This window comes from Gallus gallus, chromosome 2 (assembly GCF_016699485.2).
Source record: "Gallus gallus isolate bGalGal1 chromosome 2, bGalGal1.mat.broiler.GRCg7b, whole genome shotgun sequence".
Classification (NCBI taxonomy): Eukaryota; Metazoa; Chordata; class Aves; order Galliformes; family Phasianidae; genus Gallus; species Gallus gallus.
This window is the reverse complement of record NC_052533.1, coordinates 129,997,089-130,016,928: the sequence shown is the minus strand read 5'-3', so window position 1 is coordinate 130,016,928 and position 19,840 is coordinate 129,997,089. Positions and strand designations below refer to the sequence as shown.

At 36.0% G+C, this 19,840-nt stretch overlaps 1 protein-coding gene across 3 annotated transcripts in view; it reads right to left on the bottom strand.

Annotated features, from left to right (window-relative positions):
- Positions 1-19,840, bottom strand: part of ZFPM2 (zinc finger protein, FOG family member 2) — a 309,751-nt gene that overhangs the window by 172,225 nt on the left and 117,686 nt on the right. The window contains exon 3 of one of the 3 annotated variants that reach the window (XM_040689674.2): positions 7,699-7,750. The exons of the other annotated variants lie outside the window; for them this stretch is intronic. Coding sequence (XP_040545608.1) covers positions 7,699-7,750 — 52 coding nt within the window. The remainder of the gene's footprint in view (positions 1-7,698; positions 7,751-19,840) is intronic. 3 annotated transcript variants of the gene reach the window in all.

Genomic DNA, 19,840 nt, shown 5'->3' with positions numbered 1-19,840 from the left:
TTAAGGGGCAGGACACTACAGGTGAGCATGGTTATGAGCATTTACTACAGTCTGCCTGATCAGGATGAGGAAGTTAGTGAGGCATTCTACAGACAGCTGAAAGTAGCCTCAGGATTACAGGCATTGGTTCTCATGGGGAACTTCAACCACCCTGGTATTTGCTGGAAAAGCAACAGTACCGGGCACATGCACTCCAGGAAGTTCCTGTAGTGCATGGAAGATAAACTTTCTGGCGCGGGTAGTGGAGGAATCAGAGAGGAGAGGTATGCTGCTGGACCTTGTTCTTACAAATAAGGATGGACTGGCTGGGAAAGGTGAAAGTTGGTGGCAGTCTTGGATGCAGCGATGATGAGATAATGGAGTTCAGGATCTTACATGGAAGAAACTGGGCAAAGAGTAGGATTGCAACTCTGGACTTCAGGAGAGCCAACTCTAACCTCTTCAAGGACCTACCTGGAGCTCCCATGAGTTATTGCGTTGGAAGGTAAGAGGGACCAAGAGAGCTAGTTGACATTCAAGCACCACTTCTTCCAAGCTCAAGATCAGTACATCCCTAAGAGAAAGAAATCAGGCAAAGGTGGCAGAAAACCTGCACGGATGTGCAAGTAGCTCATGGAAAAACTCATATGGAAGAAGGGAGTCTATAGAATGTGGAAAAGGAGTGTGGCCACTTTAGAGAAATATAGAAATGTTTTTAGGGCATGCAAGAGTGCCACAAAGAAAGCTAAAGCTCACTTGGAGTTAAATCTTTTGAGGGAGGTCAAGGACAACAAGAAGGGCTTCTTTAAGTATGTCAGTAGCAAGAGAAAGACTAGGGAAAATGTGGGTTCGCTGCTGAATGAGGTTGGTGTCCCAGTAACAGAGGACACTGAGAAGGCAGTTACTGAATGTCTTCTTTGCTTCTGTCTTTGCTGTTTAGACTGTCCCCCGGGAATCCCAGACTGGAGATAAAACGGAGAGTCTGGGAAAAGGATGACTTCCCTTCATTGAAGAGGTCAGAGATCCTTTATGCAAACTGCATGCACACAGATCCACGAGCCCCAGTTGGATGCACCCACAAGCACTGAGGGAGATGGCAGAAGTGACTGCCAAGCCATTCCCCATCATCTTCAAAAGGTCATGGAGAAAGGTCATTGTGTCCAGTTCTGGGATCCTGTGTCCAGTTCTGGGCTCCCCAGTTCAAAAAAGACAGGGATCTCCTAGAAGGAGGCTACAAAGATGATAAAGGGACAAGAGCTTCTCCCATATGAGGAAAGGCTGGGTGTGTTTGGCCTGGGGAAAAGATCGAGGGGGGATCTGATTAATGTTTATAAATATCTAAAGGGAGGCGAATGAATGAGGTCAGGCTCTTCTCGGAGGTGTGCAGCAATAGGACAAGAAGTGATGTCCTAAAACTAGAACATAAGAAGTCCCATAATAACAAATGGCTGCCAAGAGAGGCTGTGGAGTCTCCTTCTATGGAGATATTCAAGATCTATCTGGACACCAGCCTGCGAGACCTATTGTACCCACTTTAGCAGGGGAGTTGGACTTGATGATCTCTTGTGGTCCCTTCTGACCCCTGCAATTCTGTGAGAATGTGAGAGGTGCCTGAGGGCTTATGGAAAGCCATTGCCACTACTGTCTTCAAAAAGGGCAAGAAGGAGAAGCTAGAAAACTACAGGCCAGTCAGCCTCACCTCTGGGAAGGTGGATGAAGCAGCTTATTCTGGATGTCATCTCCAAGAAAGTGGAAGAGAAGAAGGTTATCAGGAGTAGTCAACATGGATTCACCATGGGGAAATCGTGCTTGATTTCTCCAACACCACACACATCCAGGTGTGAAAATAGATATCCATGAGGAGAATGTTACAACCTACCAAAGCTAAGAAGTAACCAAAGATGAAGAAGTAACATCCAGAGCAATTCTCATACAGAAATAAAAAGTCTGAATTTCTTAGCATGAGTAGAAGCTTAATAATACGCAGGAAAAAAAATCATTTTTACTTTTCAGTCAGTTGTCCTTGTTATAAATGCATGTTTGTCTAAAAGTTTTTTGTTTTGTTTTCTTTTGTTTTCAGAACAGATGCCAGCTTTGAAGCCTCTACTCAAACACTGCAAAAACACTCCGAAACTACCTCTAGGTATTGTCAGCAAACCTTGAGGTACCGCCTCTGAGCAAGGCTGCTGTTTCCATAAGTCAGTGACTACATTTCACTAGGTCCTAGAATTACCATCCACGCCGTCTGGATTGGACAAAGAATAATAAAACTGAAATAAGCTACAGATATTTCCTAACAGAAAGATTAAATGAAGACTGAGTAGTGAACAAAAGATTTCAAAGACTGAGTGGTCTCACACACATGAGAGCATATATATAAATATAAATAAATATAAGCAGTTTAAAAAGTCTTTGACTGCCAAATAAGGCCAGAGCATATCTAGGTACTTTTCATTTGCTTATGCTTATACTTTTGGTAAGCAGTAAAGAGCAATGAAAATTGCTTTCTAAAATGAGAGAGGTACAGATATTCAAAAACGCAGTGCCAAAGACACATGTATAACTCAATCCTCCGCTCACTACCATGTAGTACTTTGTCACATACATCACAAGAAACACTTCCAAATAAGTGAAACAAAGTTTAGGGAAGACTAGGGAAGATCTTGACAGGCCTGAGCTTTGTGAATTGGATCTAAGTCTACATCCTACTGGAGCTCCAAAATCACTCACAATCTGTGAGTGATCATCACACTCAGGATGTAACACTTCCTTTCTCTCACCTTTTATTGACCTGTTCTTTTTAGATAGCAAGCTATCCACAGTGGGATCAATAACTGTACTTGCATCCATATACACGCTTACAAAAAGCCCACTTACACAGATATATAGATACACATTATTTAGAGATAGATATGTACACATAAACATTTTTATGTAACTACAAAGTATAGTATCTAGGATAAAAAGAATTCCTTGTCAAAAGAAACCAACAGCTTTTAGGCGATACTGTAATACACACAACAAAAAGTAACATATCTTGGCATTTTGAAAAGGATGTCCTTTTCAAGTATGCTCCATCTCTTCTGTCTCTAGCAAGTAGGCCTGCAAGAGGGCTTTGATTATGTACCTGATATATATTTTGTAACATTTTTGAGAATAGCTAAGCAAAGCTCGGTCATCACATCCTCTCAATAAAGTGAAAAGATAGTCAGAGAAAAAGAAGACTACTATCATATATGTTATTTACACTTGGAGGTAATCGATTTCACTTCACCTAAATTCAACGACTATGTTTTTAGTCTTGAAATAATTATTACAATATATATGTGTGTGTGTGTGTGTGTGTGTGTGTGTAAATATGTGTTTATATAATACTTTTCATCACTTAGGTACCCTCACAAAATAGAAAATTATACCCTTTGAAATACTAAAGAGTCCAAAATATTACAAGTAACATACACACAAAGAAAACATTCACTCCACAAAACACTTATCTACTCCTGAAGCATATACAGATCTCCTTTTCTATTGTAATATCTTGCTACAGATATTTAGACAAATTAAAATTATTTCAATTTGAGCAGCAGCCCTATCTTCAGTGTTGTTCTAAAACAAATATGTCACATTTTCTTCCTTTTATAGATTCTTCTTTGAACCCATGAGTTTTAGTTACCTATCATTCTTTGACTTTTTTCACAATGACTCATTTAGACACCTCCTGACAACAAAACGTTAGCAGTCCATGCAATAAAATAACTGCTGTTTCTTCTTGTCATGAACAAACGTAATAAAACCTCTAACAGCAAATCAATGTCTACACTTTGTAACTAGTGTAATTATGGTAGGAAGAGGCAAGCAAATCAATATTAATATTATGAGTTCAAGCTTAAGGTTTGTCAGTCATTTCTAATAGCTGTTCATATTTTGCACATTCATAGAACACTTGGATAAATAAAACAATTCTCATTGTAACCTACAATACGGAACTTACAATTACTTAGAAACAATACATTTCTGTATCCATAAAACTGTAAGTATTCTCATGGAGAATCAGAGGTATCACATCTCACCTGTCCTAAGTCAAGAAAGCTTGGTATAAATAGTGCAGAATTTAAAAGCACTATACAATAAAGATACCAGTGTCTGACAAAACCATTATTTCACTGAGAGGTATGATACTTCCCTCTGAAAGGCAATAAAAAGTAAATTCCACACTGCACTGTACATAAAGAACAGTTAAAATGAAAAATTTGTTGTGTGACATCCCATGTTGTTAACAATATAGGCAGATCAAGATAAGTGAGTGGATTTGGATCATCATCAGAAGACACAAGGCCATATTTGCCAGTCTATTATGTCATGTTTCTTGAATTCATGAACCCAAGAGTGCAATATCTTTTCATTGACATGATGGAGAAGTTACACTTTATACAGACTCTAAATATACAGGCGAGATAAATGAATTAAAAACAGCAACCATACTGTTTCTTTAAAATGTTTTTGAGCAATATAGCATATGGATAATTTTGAAGCCTACAGCACACAAACCATTAAGAAAATAGCAATGGAAAGCAAACTGGATTGCCAGATGATTTATATCAAATTAACCCTTATCTTTGTAAACCAAAACAGTAGGAGAACATGAATGAGAAAATAATGCTTTAGAGATTCTTAAAAAGTTAAAAGCATCAAAATCACATGCACTATGTCTGGAACTGACAACTGACTCAAAATGTCGTCCTCCTCCAAAAATGATTTCACCCCATTTGGAAGAACCAAAATATTTAGGGACCAATTACTATACACATTTTTCTTCAATCCTTCCCAGAGTTTTAAAAACATTGGTTCAAACAGTAATTCTAAGAGAAAATGGTGGCAAGGTTATTAGAAAATACCACAGTTACACACACACACACACACACACACACACACACACACACAAAACCATAATAATAATTTTATTATTTGACCAACCCATCATATAAATTAGCTGCTTTGATCTAATTGCATTTATCTTTACTTACTAAAAATGTATATAATTTTGCACTTTCAAATCTATGCCTTAACAATATGCTAATTATACAGTTCAGATGATCTGGAAAGAAATCCATTTTGTACTGATGATATAAGGGAGTGACAGTACAATTTACATTAGGAAATGTTTTCTCATTTTTCTCAAAAATTGGTTTGCACTCAGCCGGAGAAATCTAAATTCGACCAACAGGCATCCCTCCCTGTTCTCCATGGTTACAAAATAACATGACAATCTGAACGATGAACAAGAAGCACATAAGAATGGGTTACAAAACTCCTCTGGACACAGGTAGACAGGCAGTCAATGTTTTCTTCTGTAATCTGATTAAATAGATGATTTTTATATAGAACAATATTGAAATGCTAGTAGCAAACAGTTGCCAGTGACAATACTTGAAACATTTGAATTTGCTGTTCCAAATGCTGAATACGTTGGCAGCTGGTCACTTCATATTCCTTACTTTAAGTGATGACTGCTAACTGGATAGAGACTACAATAAGGTTTTTCCTTTTTATTTTAGCAACAATATACTACAGGTATGCTTTTGGCAAACATTTACCTGCAGCATTAATATCAACCTATAAAGATTGAGCTTGAAAAACAATAATTGCTTTGTTGTGATTTTCCTTTTTGTGTTCAAAGGATAGGGACAGCATCAACTGGAAGATTGCACAGTGAGAAACCCACCTCCTAGCACATCAGCTACAGACATCTAATTATATGAAATTTGAGGGCTAAAAACATACCCATAAGTCAGACTGCTGTGTTTTGGATTTGTAGGGATTTTGGTGTGATACGTAGCTGTACAGTTACAGATGCACCACTGCTGGAATGTAGCCAGAGCCAACATAATAACAGTCAATCAGTACTAAACCTGTACCTAAGCACAGCACAGATAAACTTAACTCACTGTAATGACGTACCACAAATAAGCTAATTTGTATTTTCTTAGACATACAGTCTAAAATAATCTGGTGTTCTGAAGTATAGATCCAGAGTTATTAAATATTAGTGAAAATAGAGATTGAAACAATGGAAAAATATCTACAAGGATGGGTAATTTGAGTAAATGATTACACTGTCACAACAACCACTTCTGCAATTTCATTTAATAAAGGATGTTTATTTAAATAACTTAGAGTCAAACTATTAAATATTTCCATCAGACAATACTTTGCATTTTAGAAAGAACAACGTGGGTATAAGAACACCACCCTCAGACAACCATTTTCCAGCTTCTGTTTGCATTATAAATGTATTTCTCACAGGAAGGAGTAGAACTTGAACATCAAATTAAAAATAGCATTATTGAGAATCTTACAAAACGTGTGAAGACAAAAGCATGTAAGCCTGAGGATAGAAAAAATCCATCATAATATAATTCTACAAAATAAAGATGAGGTTAATCTGAAACCTGAGAAAATTAATATCAAGATTTTAATTGACCTCAGCAGGTTTCAGATTAGGCCCTGCATGTTCAACGTGATGGCTTCGTGTAATTTTGCAGTGTTTCTCAAGAATGTTCACCCCATTACTGCTTAACCATCTCTCAGTCATTTTTCGATTTCCATCGAAAACTGAGGTGTCTAGAATTAATCTCTGCAGTTCCTTCCTTCTTTGCACAAATGTATTGTTCAAGGCATTTTTTGAATATGCAAAAGCAAATTTAAATTAATACTGTTCTTCTTTAATTAAAAAATAAAGCCACGATGAATGTGAAATTCTGCAGTGATTTTCTCTGGAATATTTTAAGATGACAAATTGTGGTCTCTGCAAAACAAAATTAAACAGGAAATCAGCGGTCATTTCCAATACACACATTGCATTCATTATGTGAGAACATATCAACCCTTACAATGAGAGCCACTCACATAGCATGTCAGTGGAACTGAAGGAATGGAGAACATCAGTGTGATCACCAAGTTCATTTCCAGCTGAAAGATTTGCTCTGGAAGTGATGGTATACAGATGATACAAAATTTTCAAGACTCTGTTCTGATTTTCAGATAACCAATTTTCAGGCTTTTCTGACTTTCAGACTTCATAACTCGGATTCCATTGTAGATATTTTACTAAAATTTTCTGAAGAAAGTTTGCTTCTTATTGATAGAAAAAATGTGGGATTTTCGTATTTGTCTCCAGTAGCTTGGAATGCCAATAGCTTAACAGCTACTGACAACTTAATAGCTCTTTCATTCTCACTCTATTCCACTAAACCAGAAAGCCACCTTCTAGAAAGAGTGAATTTGATCAGTATTTCAACCTGAACACTTCACTGTTTCAGGCTTCATAAGCAGAAAACTAGTATGATAAATTAGACTCAGTATATCATGTCTCTGTTCACTTTCCCGGCATTATCTGCTTGAAGGCAAGAGAAGTCATAATCTGCCAGTTGCTGTATCATAGTCATTTTAATGATACAAAAGCATGTACTATGAGCGAGTTGAGGATAACTCTTCGCAGTTGCCCTTGTCTCCTTGTTCCATTTTTTCTTTTGTTTTTCTTTTTATGGGAGAGAATCTTAAAATGTTTGCAGAAGTTGAAGAGAGAGTAAATTTTATAAAATATTTAAAATATCTATAATGGAGACCGATGCTAAAGGCAATGTGTTCTAGAGAAAGTACAAGCCTCTGAAGTATCCCTGTTGTTGCGGTCTCATGATTCAGGCATTTGACAGTGCATACCTGAGAATTTCAGCATCTGTTCATGCAGGCTTGACTGTTCCCTTGCACTAGTCTGTGAAACAGAACAAGGGAAAAAAATTCAATTCCTATAAATACAAAAGCTGTGTCACCTGTATTCAACACCACAATGTGACACTGTACGCACACATATATGCAAATGATTACCTGATTTTTGCTGTCCAGTTCCAGAAATGCAGGCTGCTGTCAGTTTTCTACCTAATACCACTCAGGCATTTCTGCTGCACTACTGGCAGCCCCAGATAGAAGAATATCTGATGTGCAGGACTCCATCAAGTGAAATTCCAATTTGTCCTTTTTATCTCATGAGTGTTGAACTCTGAACAAGTAATAATACAAAATATCTCTCACCTGCAAACGATTTACAATAACATAATCAATAATGTATTTGCTGTGAACCAATTTACTGTGCAAGAAAGTAGCCTTCAAAAGAAGAAATTCCAGTCAATTCCAGTCATTATGGCTTTTATACTACTGTCTTGTCCCCTTTCACATATGTTTACAGTCACAACAATTACACCAAGGCAACACCATTCAGGAGCTCACTTACAACACTCATCCACTACAACCCATTGCTCATAACAGAACATTTTCTAGGGATCTGCCCTAGGGCTTTAAGGTTTATACTGTTGCATTGGACTTCACTTTCCACTGGAAGAAAGTTGCTACCAATTATTATACCTCCCCCATTCCGCAGATATTTTGCATATGACATTTCTGAGGCATCAAGTCCTGTTGCTGAAGTCAATAAATGTAGAAGTACACTGTGTTTTGGACTTGTAGCTTGAAGAAGGGAAAACAGAAGCTGGGTAAATGAATGCTGGCCAAAGGACTGAATCAAACCACTCTAAATTCATGATCTAAAGTGCACTAATGGACAGTTACCAACAGTTAGACAATGTAGGAAACTTGCTGTTCCACCAAAGCATGTTCACATATCTGAACCCTTAATTCAACATCATAATTTTTCCATACTAAATGATTTTCCTTCTACTGAGCTGCACATTATTAATTAGTGAACATAATTATGTTGTAAATCAGATTATCTGTTGGAAAAAATAATTGAGAGAAGGTGGGCCAGAAGGGGGGTGAAGAGAAGGGCTATATGGGCTATTTATGTACCCATGTATTATATATAAATGAAAGGAAGTGTAGGAGAAAAAAAGCAGCAACTTCCTGGGAGTCCCAGTGACTTTTCCTTTTTCTTTATTAGAAGTGTGTTCACATTGTCAAGGGTATGTAAGATAGGCAATGTAGGAGTAAAAGCTGCTTCTGTCTCCATTTCATTTAATGAAACTTTTTCTTTTTACCTTATTTGATACTGTGTGTTCTTTCAAGTAAACATATCCCTTTTTATCAAACAACCATATTGCAACAAGTACAAAACTAATTTACACAACACAACAGAAGTTCATTTTAACTATACAGATAATGCTTTTTTTATATATAAGGGCCTTTTGGTTTTCCACTTAGACTTTTCTTTTGGTTTCCACAAGACAGTATCAGAGAATCATAAAATTCAGCATTACTGCAATCACTCTACCAGTGCCATAGACCTTGCAACTGAACCACCCTTGCATGCTCCCATAGTAACTCCTCTGCGTCTTTCAAGGACACCTCCCTGCTGGTCTTCCAACCTCACAAGGGCCCATGTTCCAGCATCACCCAGCTGCAAATCCAGATGGACTGGTTCTTCTCCTTCATAACTTTCTTTACATCCTATTTCCAAGGCTCTCTTACTGCACCGGTTCTAGTTTAAGAACTTCCATCCTCTCTACCTACAACTATTTTATACTATAGAACAGAGCCCCACTACATACAGTATTACTCCACAGAGCAAATCATCAGTCCTGTGTACAGGACTAAAAGCAAGTTTTATTTATAATAGCTACTTTTTAATGTGAACTTTTTCTAAGGCAAAGGTAGTTGGGGTGCTCATTTCTGGTTGGCCACGAGCTTCTCTGCCAGGGGACAACTGAACTGTAGAGATCTGCCATTGACAGTAATTAAAAATAATGTAAGCAATCATGAATTTTAATGCACTTATTGCTTGGCCAATATACTGCATGTTGACCATACAGCATACCATTTTAATTTTTTTTAAAGCTTCTGTATTTTTTAACTTTTTTCTTTTTTAAAGTTTCCTCCGTTACATTAACATCTGATATTAAAGTATGTAAGTAAAATGCAATTCAGCAATTGTGACCACTTGACAGCAAACAGATCTAAAAATACTAAAAAAAATTGTACCTGTGAGCAGCTAAAGTAGGAACAAGCGTCTCGACTTTGCCATACTCAATTAAAACCATTAACAGATATACATCTTCTTTTTAACATTATTATTTTCAAAATATAACTCTTTCAAAATATAAGGATTGATTTTTTTCTACAATCTGAAGATTCTAGATCCAAATCTAAATTATCTTTATTTTTTAGCAATCACTTATTAATTTTAGAGCTATGTCAGGAAAAAAAAAAGTATTAGGGCCTGGCAAAATTTGTCATCTTCCTTCACCTCTTTTTCACAAAAGTGTCCTCACCACAGTTTGTAACTGCTATGCACTTTTTCAAACTATTGAAAAATAATGTAAGTCCTGATACCAAATTATTTTTTGTAAAAGACAGAAAAGATGATATTCAGCACCTTGCCATGAAAATCAAGACATATTTTATTGACAGCTTACGTTCCAGAAGCAGAGATGCAGTATCAATGGATTTCTACAGTCTCATGTTTTTCATATACTCACAACCATCACCAAACCACTGCAGTGACAAACAAAAATCGTTAGGCAGCCAGATTCAAATGGTAAAGAAGATTCAACCATTGAGCAACCACTTTGTACTGAGCCCCCAAACAAAGAGACTCTCTCGTCTTCAAAACATTGGCACAGTGTGCTTTCTATAGCTCACACTGCTCAGCAAATGGGTATCTTTTCCTCATTGTTAATTTTACTTCAACTTAGCATGGTGCCAGGAGTACAAAACTTTCAGCTGATCTCAACATACATTAGTAAATATTTAAAGCATATATTCATTGATTAATATTTGCATGCACTGCATTATTGCCTGTATTCCGGAGAAACAAAACTACTTTTGCATAGTAATGGAAGGTTTCTTAGGTATGCCAATCATTTCCACTGACCATTCCAACTCAAATAAAAATTCAGTTACAAAGTAATCTTATAGTTTCAACTAATAAATGTAAAAAAGTAATTTTAAACCTAGAGCTTTTCTTGAGTTGCACTCTTATTAAAATAAGGGTTTTGCATAAAAATATCCTTAACAGTTTTCCAAATGTAACAGATGGCTGTGCCTTCTCTTGAAAAACATGAAAACAATGTTATGCACTTCACAAACAGACCATCCATAAGCTTTTGTTTCAGAAGATTATGATTAAAGACAATGGATCTTCCAGAAGCCATGTGACATGTAACATCAAATGAACTTCACTTATCCCCAGTTTCAACCCCAGCTGTCACATGTATCACAAAACACTGGCATTCTTGTATTACTCCACTTCAAATTTTTCCCAAAGGACGATCCAGTCAGTAGAAAACTCTTCTCTAAAATATAAAAAGTCACAGTTGGTTGAAACAGAACATTTACAGGCCAGGCACAGAACACATTCACACGTATATGTGGATTTTATCCATGCTGTCATTTGGTACTGGGGCTGTTTCACTTAATTAATGCTGTGTGTGTGTGCTTTTTTTTTAAATGCTATTGTGACTATTATTGAAGTTCAAGGCTCCAAGTCCTGCAGGGAATGTCACATATCCTCTAGATGTCTCTGGAGATTAATTCTGAGAACATTATAATTCTGAGCAGGATGTTGACTCTGATTGTAAGGAGTCAATCATTATATTAGCATTATAACAGTTCTCCAATATTTGCAGTGTTGGAAGAAACAAAATATTTTTGTGCCTGCTTTCATTAAGCTATTACTTTCTCCAAGATGTGTTCCAAACTAGAGATTTACCTCTACATTTTAGCAATAGTATGCATTTTTGTAAACATTTCAGCTACTTGCAACAATATTCTGCAGTTACCCAGGATCCTTTCATATATCACCACCGGAAACTAGTGATGTGGGCCATATCTGCAGGGTTGGACATTCTCAGTGGGAATTTTGTTTACAAAGCAGAAAATTTCTTTACTGTTTTTCAGTACTCTTAGAATCATCATAGTAGTAACTCTCAAAATACAGATTGACATATACTTTGGACACTTTATTTTATGATGTTCACCATCACAGTCAGGGAAACAGACAAGTCATTTGTGGTAATATTTCCCCTGGTTTTATAAGTGGTTGTATCTTTGTATCACAGGAACAACTTACACAGATGAAATATAGCCTACTACATGCAAGCGTACTGGTAGTTTGTAAGGAAAAAGGCAAAACGTATCCAAACCCTGTGGCAGCCCTTTGCATGTACCTCAGCTGGCTCAGAACAGGCGCACTGGAAACAGCCCCACACAATGCACCCGCATTTGCACAGACATCCCCAGCGGAGCATTGCCAGTGCGCTGTGGAAATGTGTTTTGAGAACCATTCTCTGGGCAGATGGCAGGCAAAAACTTAAATGAACATGCTTCCCCAAGAAGAACATACAGATCTGCACTTTCACAAGCTGGAAACGTTACAGAAAATTATTTAATTGCAGGAATAGAAAATGTCACACATTGTATCAAACACAAATCTGTACTTACTGAAAATAACTTAGTACTCAAGAGAAGTTCAACTGTTTTTCAGTGCTTTTGGTCTTCAACAATCAGTGGGCACATTCATTTATAATTTGCTTACTTAAAAACCCATCCCATCATCAGCAATGAATGTGGTCAGTGTTAAAAAAACAAAGATGAAGAGAGAAAATGGCACACTGCCCTTAGACGAGAGGAAGAGTCTGTGTGGCACAGTATAGTAGTTACTAGTTAATTTATAAGACCCTTAGAAGAAAAATTAATTCACTGGAAAAATGGTGATTTTAGCAACCTTGGTGCTTCTCCTGAAGTGTAAGTAGGGAGAAAAGAAAGAATAAAAAAGACACCTTTTGATGAGAGATTATGTAGTCTCCACAATCGAGTAAATTTAGTTGCTGTTGCAGCAGAGGAATGTGATAGGAAATTTTACAGTTGAAGGAGAAATGTCACAGTATTTTGATAAGAGAGCGATGAACTTTTTTTCCCTTGTGCCATTATCAAGGCGAAGTGAACAAAATACATCATTTATAACCCACTGCTCTACCATTATCTCCTGGTGAGACACTTGTTTTAAAACACACAAGGACCTTTTTTTCTCTAAGACTAAAGCTCTCTGTGAGGCTCCGTCTGCCTTTATAGCCATGAAAGAAAGTTGACACTTGTGTGGGCCAAAGTTTCCAGGCAACCATACAAGGGCACTTGTGCACCCTTCAGGTCACCCCCAGTTCTGAAGTACAGAGGAAGCGTATGAACAGCGCACGTCCCTTTGATCACAGATACCATCGAAAACTGATGTGGAGAGAAAATCCTGCACTTGGGAAGAAAGGCACCACAGTCTGCTTGTGGCTTTCTCTTACCTAATATACACAGAAAGTAAAGGTTAGCATGTTAGCACAAAACTGCTAAAATAATTTCTCTGACTAGCCCCTCAGTCCCTCTTTCTCCAAGGTATTCCTGCACTCTTTTATTCTGTTCTTTCTACTATTCATTTCCAACATGACAGCATGGTTGTTTTACTGTAGAATGCTCATTCAGCAAACCTATTCTCAAGCATACAGTTGTGTACTAGCAACCGTGTAGCAGAAAGCACCCAGTGGTGGGGTTTCAAGCACAGGCACGTTTATAGACCCATACAAAATTCCACACTACTTCCAATCACACAGTGATAATAAAACAGACTTTCTAAGTTTATGTTGAACAATACAGAAAATAGGTGTATTCCAAGTCTGGTGCTATCTAGTACAATCACTGTCTGTTCTAATAAAATTACACTTGTCATAAGGCCAAGTGATCAGAAGATAAAAGGGTACAATTTTCTAGAGACCTCTAATCAGTCCTCAGATTATTTGTTCTGTGGTAAGAAAGTCAGATTGAGTAATGAGAAAACAATTAACTTATTTTATAAAAAAATTGTTTCCAAGAATGCCAAATTAATTTACCAGACCCCTCAGGTTATTTTGCTACTCTTACATGCAATGTGTTTAACAGCTAAAATGGTTTATCTTGACTGTTAACATTGGTGCATTTGCTGAGTCAAAGAGGAAAAAGACAGATTACGTGAACAAGGGGAACTCTAACAACAAAATAAAATGAAGAGTTTTTTGTTTACATTAAAAACATCCCAAGTTTACTTCTAATTAAATAATAATAATAATAATAATAATGAAAGAAAGTAAAAAGCAAGCAGCAAGTCTAATTATAATAAAACTTACTGCTTCGAGATAATTTCTCGATGTAGGAACACAGGGTGTATGTTTATGTAAATACTTATCAAATTACAGCAGAAGGTAATGATCATTTCAAGTTTCAGTTGTGCAAGTAGAAAGGGAGACAGAAAGTTATACATTTAAAATTAATTTCCAAATTACTGGGAGATATATTCACAACCATATATTAAAAAGTATATTAAAAAGATCCCTGAAACAAAAAACAGCACACTCACTGCTATTCTCTTACTTCTTATTCATTTTTACTTAAGTTAAAAGTGGATAGTCAAGGTTCCCCAATTTTATGTTGTTTCTTTCCATTATTATGGGAACATTCCAAAACTCTTGAACATTTTCATTTAGATAAAATTCCAGTTACTTATGTTCTGATTAATATATGCAAAAGCTTAGATCATAACTTAATTATGAAGATTAAGAATTGTATTAATAAGACAAATTCAGGAAGAAGCTGTATGGAGATGCATGCTATTATCATATAAATATTCATGTTCCTCATTGCACAACTCAAAAAAGCATTTATTTTAATTGTACGACATTTAAAATGTTTTCATGGATTATGCAATATTTCTCCTCCTGTTGTAGAAACACTGTCATACTCATTCAGATGGATAGATGTATGCAGCAAGAAAGCTTATTTATAATTCAAGCCGCCCAGGACTCTGAAATAAATGAGTTTTTAGTGATACATTCTTTCAAAGCTTTAATATAAGGCCTATGATTTAATTGCCACACTCCAAAGCTAGGGGGCAGGTCAGCCTATTACCAAGCTCTTATATTTAACTTTGGTGGAGACTGATTGGTCTTAGACCAACATGGTCTCTCAAAACAGGATGATAAGTTAATTTCACAGTTATCACAAAATAACATATGATATTAGGTGGTAGCGACATGATAACTCCACTGGAAACAATGGTAATTACATAGTAAATCGTGTCAATGATACTGCATTATCTCCTAACTGTTCAATTAACTCGTTTCACCATTGCATACTATGTTTAGAAAGTTGCTGATGCAATATTTCCGTATCATAATTGCAAAAAGATAGTTGAAAAAGATAGCACGCTATAATTTTAGAAAGTTTCTAATATTACTTGCTAAAACTATTTCTACTATGAAAAACAAACAACCCTTAAGGTGAAGGAGACCTGCAAACCTGGAAGATACCACTTGAAATGGAAATAGGTGACAAGACAGTCATCAAACTAATTACTTTTTCTTTTTTCATACAGGAAATGAGACGTTAATTCATAAATCTAGTTCCAATTGGTACATATTGATCTACCCAAATAGTAAAAGCCCTCAACCATCATTAAAACAAGTATAAATTAAATCCCTGAAAAATGTAACTTTTCCTATGGTGTGCAGACAATCTGATAAATGTGAATAACTTTTTAAAGGGAATATGATTAAAGTACAAAATAGCAAAAAAGATAGGAACAAATTGAGCTTTTCTCTAACTCAGAATGCTGCATCGTCTCCACTGGCAGAACAGGCCGTCTCACCTTCACCCACACAAATCAAAAGAGCAGTGAGGTGACATAAAATGGAATAAAATGCTGCCTGAACTATTTACATTGGCATTCCCTTTCAATAATCAAGATTGTAGATATGATTCTCTTTGGATGGTTTCCTGTCTTGTTTATACATACATCACTGCTTTGTAATTCGAGCTTACTCTTAACTGCTATTTTTGTGAGTATAGAATTAAATCAACAGCTGGTGAAAATCAGAGTTACAGATAGTTCGAAGCCAAGGCATATTAAAGGCAATATGCTGACTTACAGCATCTTAAAATCATGCTCAGAAACAGTGCTTTCAATAAATAAATAAACGTCCAATATATATGAGTGAATCCCTAAATATATACCAATGCAATAGTTTAAAAATTTGTGTGTGATAGAGACATTTTCGGTCACAGGCATTTAAGACACAAAGGAATTTCTGAAAATTTCCAAGATAAACTTCAATAGGAGACTGTGGCAATTAAGCATTCTTTAGCTTATGTGGCAACATTTACCTGCAACAGAAATACTTCAGAAGCATGAAGTTGTTTTTGTTGTATTTTTCAATTTTCCTTTGTGACAATAATATTTCATACAGCTTGTTTAGATTTAGAACATCTCTTTCAAGGCCAACTCCACCCACTTTTTCATCTCTGCTCATACTAGTTTTGTGGTTATAAGAATACAAAGGAATCTGCATGATTTTAGCGCATGACTCATTTCCAGCAAATCAACACACGTACTTTCAATTTGTTATGCATGAGAGATGTGTAAAACTATAGAGGTTTGGGTCTCTGGAGGACAAAATAAGCAAAATATGCAAGCATTGTATCTAAATCATAACTGAAGTTAAACTCTAATTTTAACACACAGGCTGTACTGTGAATTCACAAATGCCAGGAAGGATTTTAAAAGTATCAGACAAGATCCTAGGCCTGTCCCCAGCTGTCCTAAAAATCCTGTGCAGCCTGATACAGATTTTATTCTATTAAATGTCCAGCCACATGGTATTGAATAGGTACAGCCAGAAATGGCAGGAAAAAGGTGATTATCTTTTTGAAAAAGATGACAGCATTCCCAATAGCATTCTCTGATTTTAGAGTTTGTCAGTGCTCGAGAAATTCTAATTCCAGTTACCTTATATGTGTAACCTTGCTGTTACATGGCATACTACGTAGATGTCCAAAGGGACCAGCCTATGCTACACACACTGGAAGCAATGCTTCCACTCTCCATTCCCGGTAGCTCTCTTTGTCCCAACAGACACCACTCATCTCTAGCGTCTGGTACTTCCCTGTTGCTTCTCTTCATGTGATGGATGACGCACTGGAAACTAAATTATTGGCAGATAAGGAAATAAAACAAAGCCTACAACTCAGCCAAAACCTCTTCCAAAACAGGGAAGTCAATATGGTATGGTAAAAATTACCCAAAACTCAATCTCTTTCAGATAATTAAGCAACTGAATTTATAACATTCCTGGTCTTACATCCATCATGGATGAATCCATCTTACATCCAGTCATGGGATGTGAGTACAAATATAAAAGGAAGAGAAGCCAGCAAGAGTAAATACACCAAACAAAAATCAACAAACAAATAACTCATAAGTAATTTAATAGCTTACACTAAAAAACTCAGCACACATGCACACATAAAAAGAACTGGAAAAAGAGAAACTGGGTGCATTTTCCAGCTGTAAAAACAGAACAACGCAATGGGTGAACTCCATGATGCTCCATATCACATCTTCTTTGGTTTTAAATGTTTATAATGTATTTATATTTCTCAGGTTGGTGAATCTCTCAACATAAACATAGAGTTAAACTTTCTGAAAGCAGATTGAATTGAAAAAAAAAAAAAAACAACACAAATCAGAGAATCATGATGTGGTTCCCTCCCTTGCCAAGCTCTGCACTTTGCAGAACAGATAAAAAACAAAGCTGAAATTAAAAAATACATGCTTTTACTGTTTGGTTAGTGTGTTGGTTTTTTTTTTAATTTTTTTTTTTTTTTTTTTTTTTTTTTTTTTGGCTTCCAGCATCCTCCATAGAACTTTGAGAAACAAGACATTTCTTCTGAATCAGATATCCATTATCAACTTGGACAGAGAGCGTCTGAACCAGTATTATCTGCAAATGATTTATGAGGGCAGGTATTTCTCTACCTGAACGTTTTAGTGAAACCATAAATATCAGTAAAGACAGGAGCTGGGATTCAACAAAAAAGCCCTGAAAAATATTTTATATGGGAAGCTACTCTCATCTGATGAAAATTTTAATTCATCTTTTATATATTTTAAAGATTTTTTATGTTAGCCAAATCTCTCCTCCTTTCTTATTACTTTAAACTACTACTATACTTACCCATTAATAAAACCTACTGAACTAAGCCAACTGATCAGTTGATCTTAAATATAAATGCATCAAAACCTGAAATGTTGTTCAGAAGAAAAGATTACATTCAATACCAGCTTCATAAAATCAAATCATTTCAAATTGTTTATGAAGAATATCCTCAAAATCCCAGTAGAAGTAGTATTTCCTTTTCTTTTATGTAGCCTGCAACATATTGAGCTTCAGTAAGACATTTAACTTTAGGAGTCATCCATCTCCCCATCTCTAAGGTGGTGCTGGTAATTCTTTCTCATGTCTGGAGAAGAATGGCTTTATGCAACAGCACTGTGTGGAGTACCTACCGTAGGAAGGACTAGGCATATCCAGCTGCTTTGCTCTTTTGTTCCAGACTCAATGTGTTTAGAGCTTGAGATTACATTGGAAGCACTATACAGCATTATTAATACAAAATTCAAAACCAGTTTAATGACCATTTTGATATATATTAGGTTATTATGCATTTCCAACATGGTCTATTTTACGAAAAAGATAAAAAGAAAAAAACACCACAGTTCTCTGTGGAAATGATTTTTTTAATAGTTAATTTCATCTTCTAGATATTCAAGATTTTCTGAGCCTCTTTTTCAACCTTTACTTATTTCTGTTTATTATTTCTATTCAATTATTTTTCAGTTATTATTAAGTGGATAAAAATATGTTTCTACAAATTAATATGGAATGGTACCATAAATATGTTCAGGCAAACTAAATGTTATAAAAAAGCATGTACCTACTAAAATTCCATTGTTAACATAGAAATTTACAGATACGCATTTCAATATTCTGCTTTCATTTGTACATTTAGATAGTGATCTAACAGTAAACTATGATGCATATATGCTGGATTATATTCTGCATTAACAGTCCTAATAATGTATATATTAACTGTGTTTTTTACTTGAAGATTAAAAGGTGTTGGAAACATAAAACTGAATAAAGTATCATGTCTTCCTATTGAAGGTATCAAGGTAATACCCTTCTCTCACAATCAATAAAAGACACATACAAAACCTCATGGACAGTCTCTAAGATTCCGGCAGCTGGGGCTGGGCTTGACTTTAGAATTGGATTTCTGGCATGTTTCTAACTCAGCACTGAAGGACATTACTTGTGGAAAAAAAAAAAAAACAGATTCTAGACACCTAGATTAGGGAACCTGAAAATCAAGGTCAAACTTCAGGCACCAGGGAACTGGCCTGTATCAATGGAAATAACTATGGTTTTACTACTCCCAAGCCACCTGTTTTAATGCTGCATCTTTAAAAAAATGAAGAGAATGCTTTCATTAGCTTTGTATAACATATTTAATGCATTTATGAATAATTTGCTTGTATAATAAGTTAGTGCTATCAACAATTAAGTAGGGTGATACAATAATATATAAATAAAATGTTGCCCTAGCAATTCAGGGAAACAGCTTTCACCGTGGTGAAGACCCAGTTAGGAAGAAGTACAAGATTTTCCTTCTTCATATTTATTGTATAAGGAAACACAGACAACATCCACTCTACTGCTTGTAGAAGACTTCATGAAAGGCAAAAGAAGAGCCCACAAGCCTTTCACAGCCTGTTTTTAGCTTATCACTGAATGGTGTGTTCATCTCAGAGACTCTAAATACTTCCTGTCAAAATATAAAGTGTTCAGTCGGGGCTGGCAATTCAGCATGAGGAGGAGGAGGGAGAAATTAAATGACTAGAAACTGCTGCTATAATGGTGTCAAGGAAAGAGGAGGCTGCCCAAGAAGGACACGGCTATGGAGCTGCACAGAAATCCTTAGAACATTCTGCAAGCAGCAATAC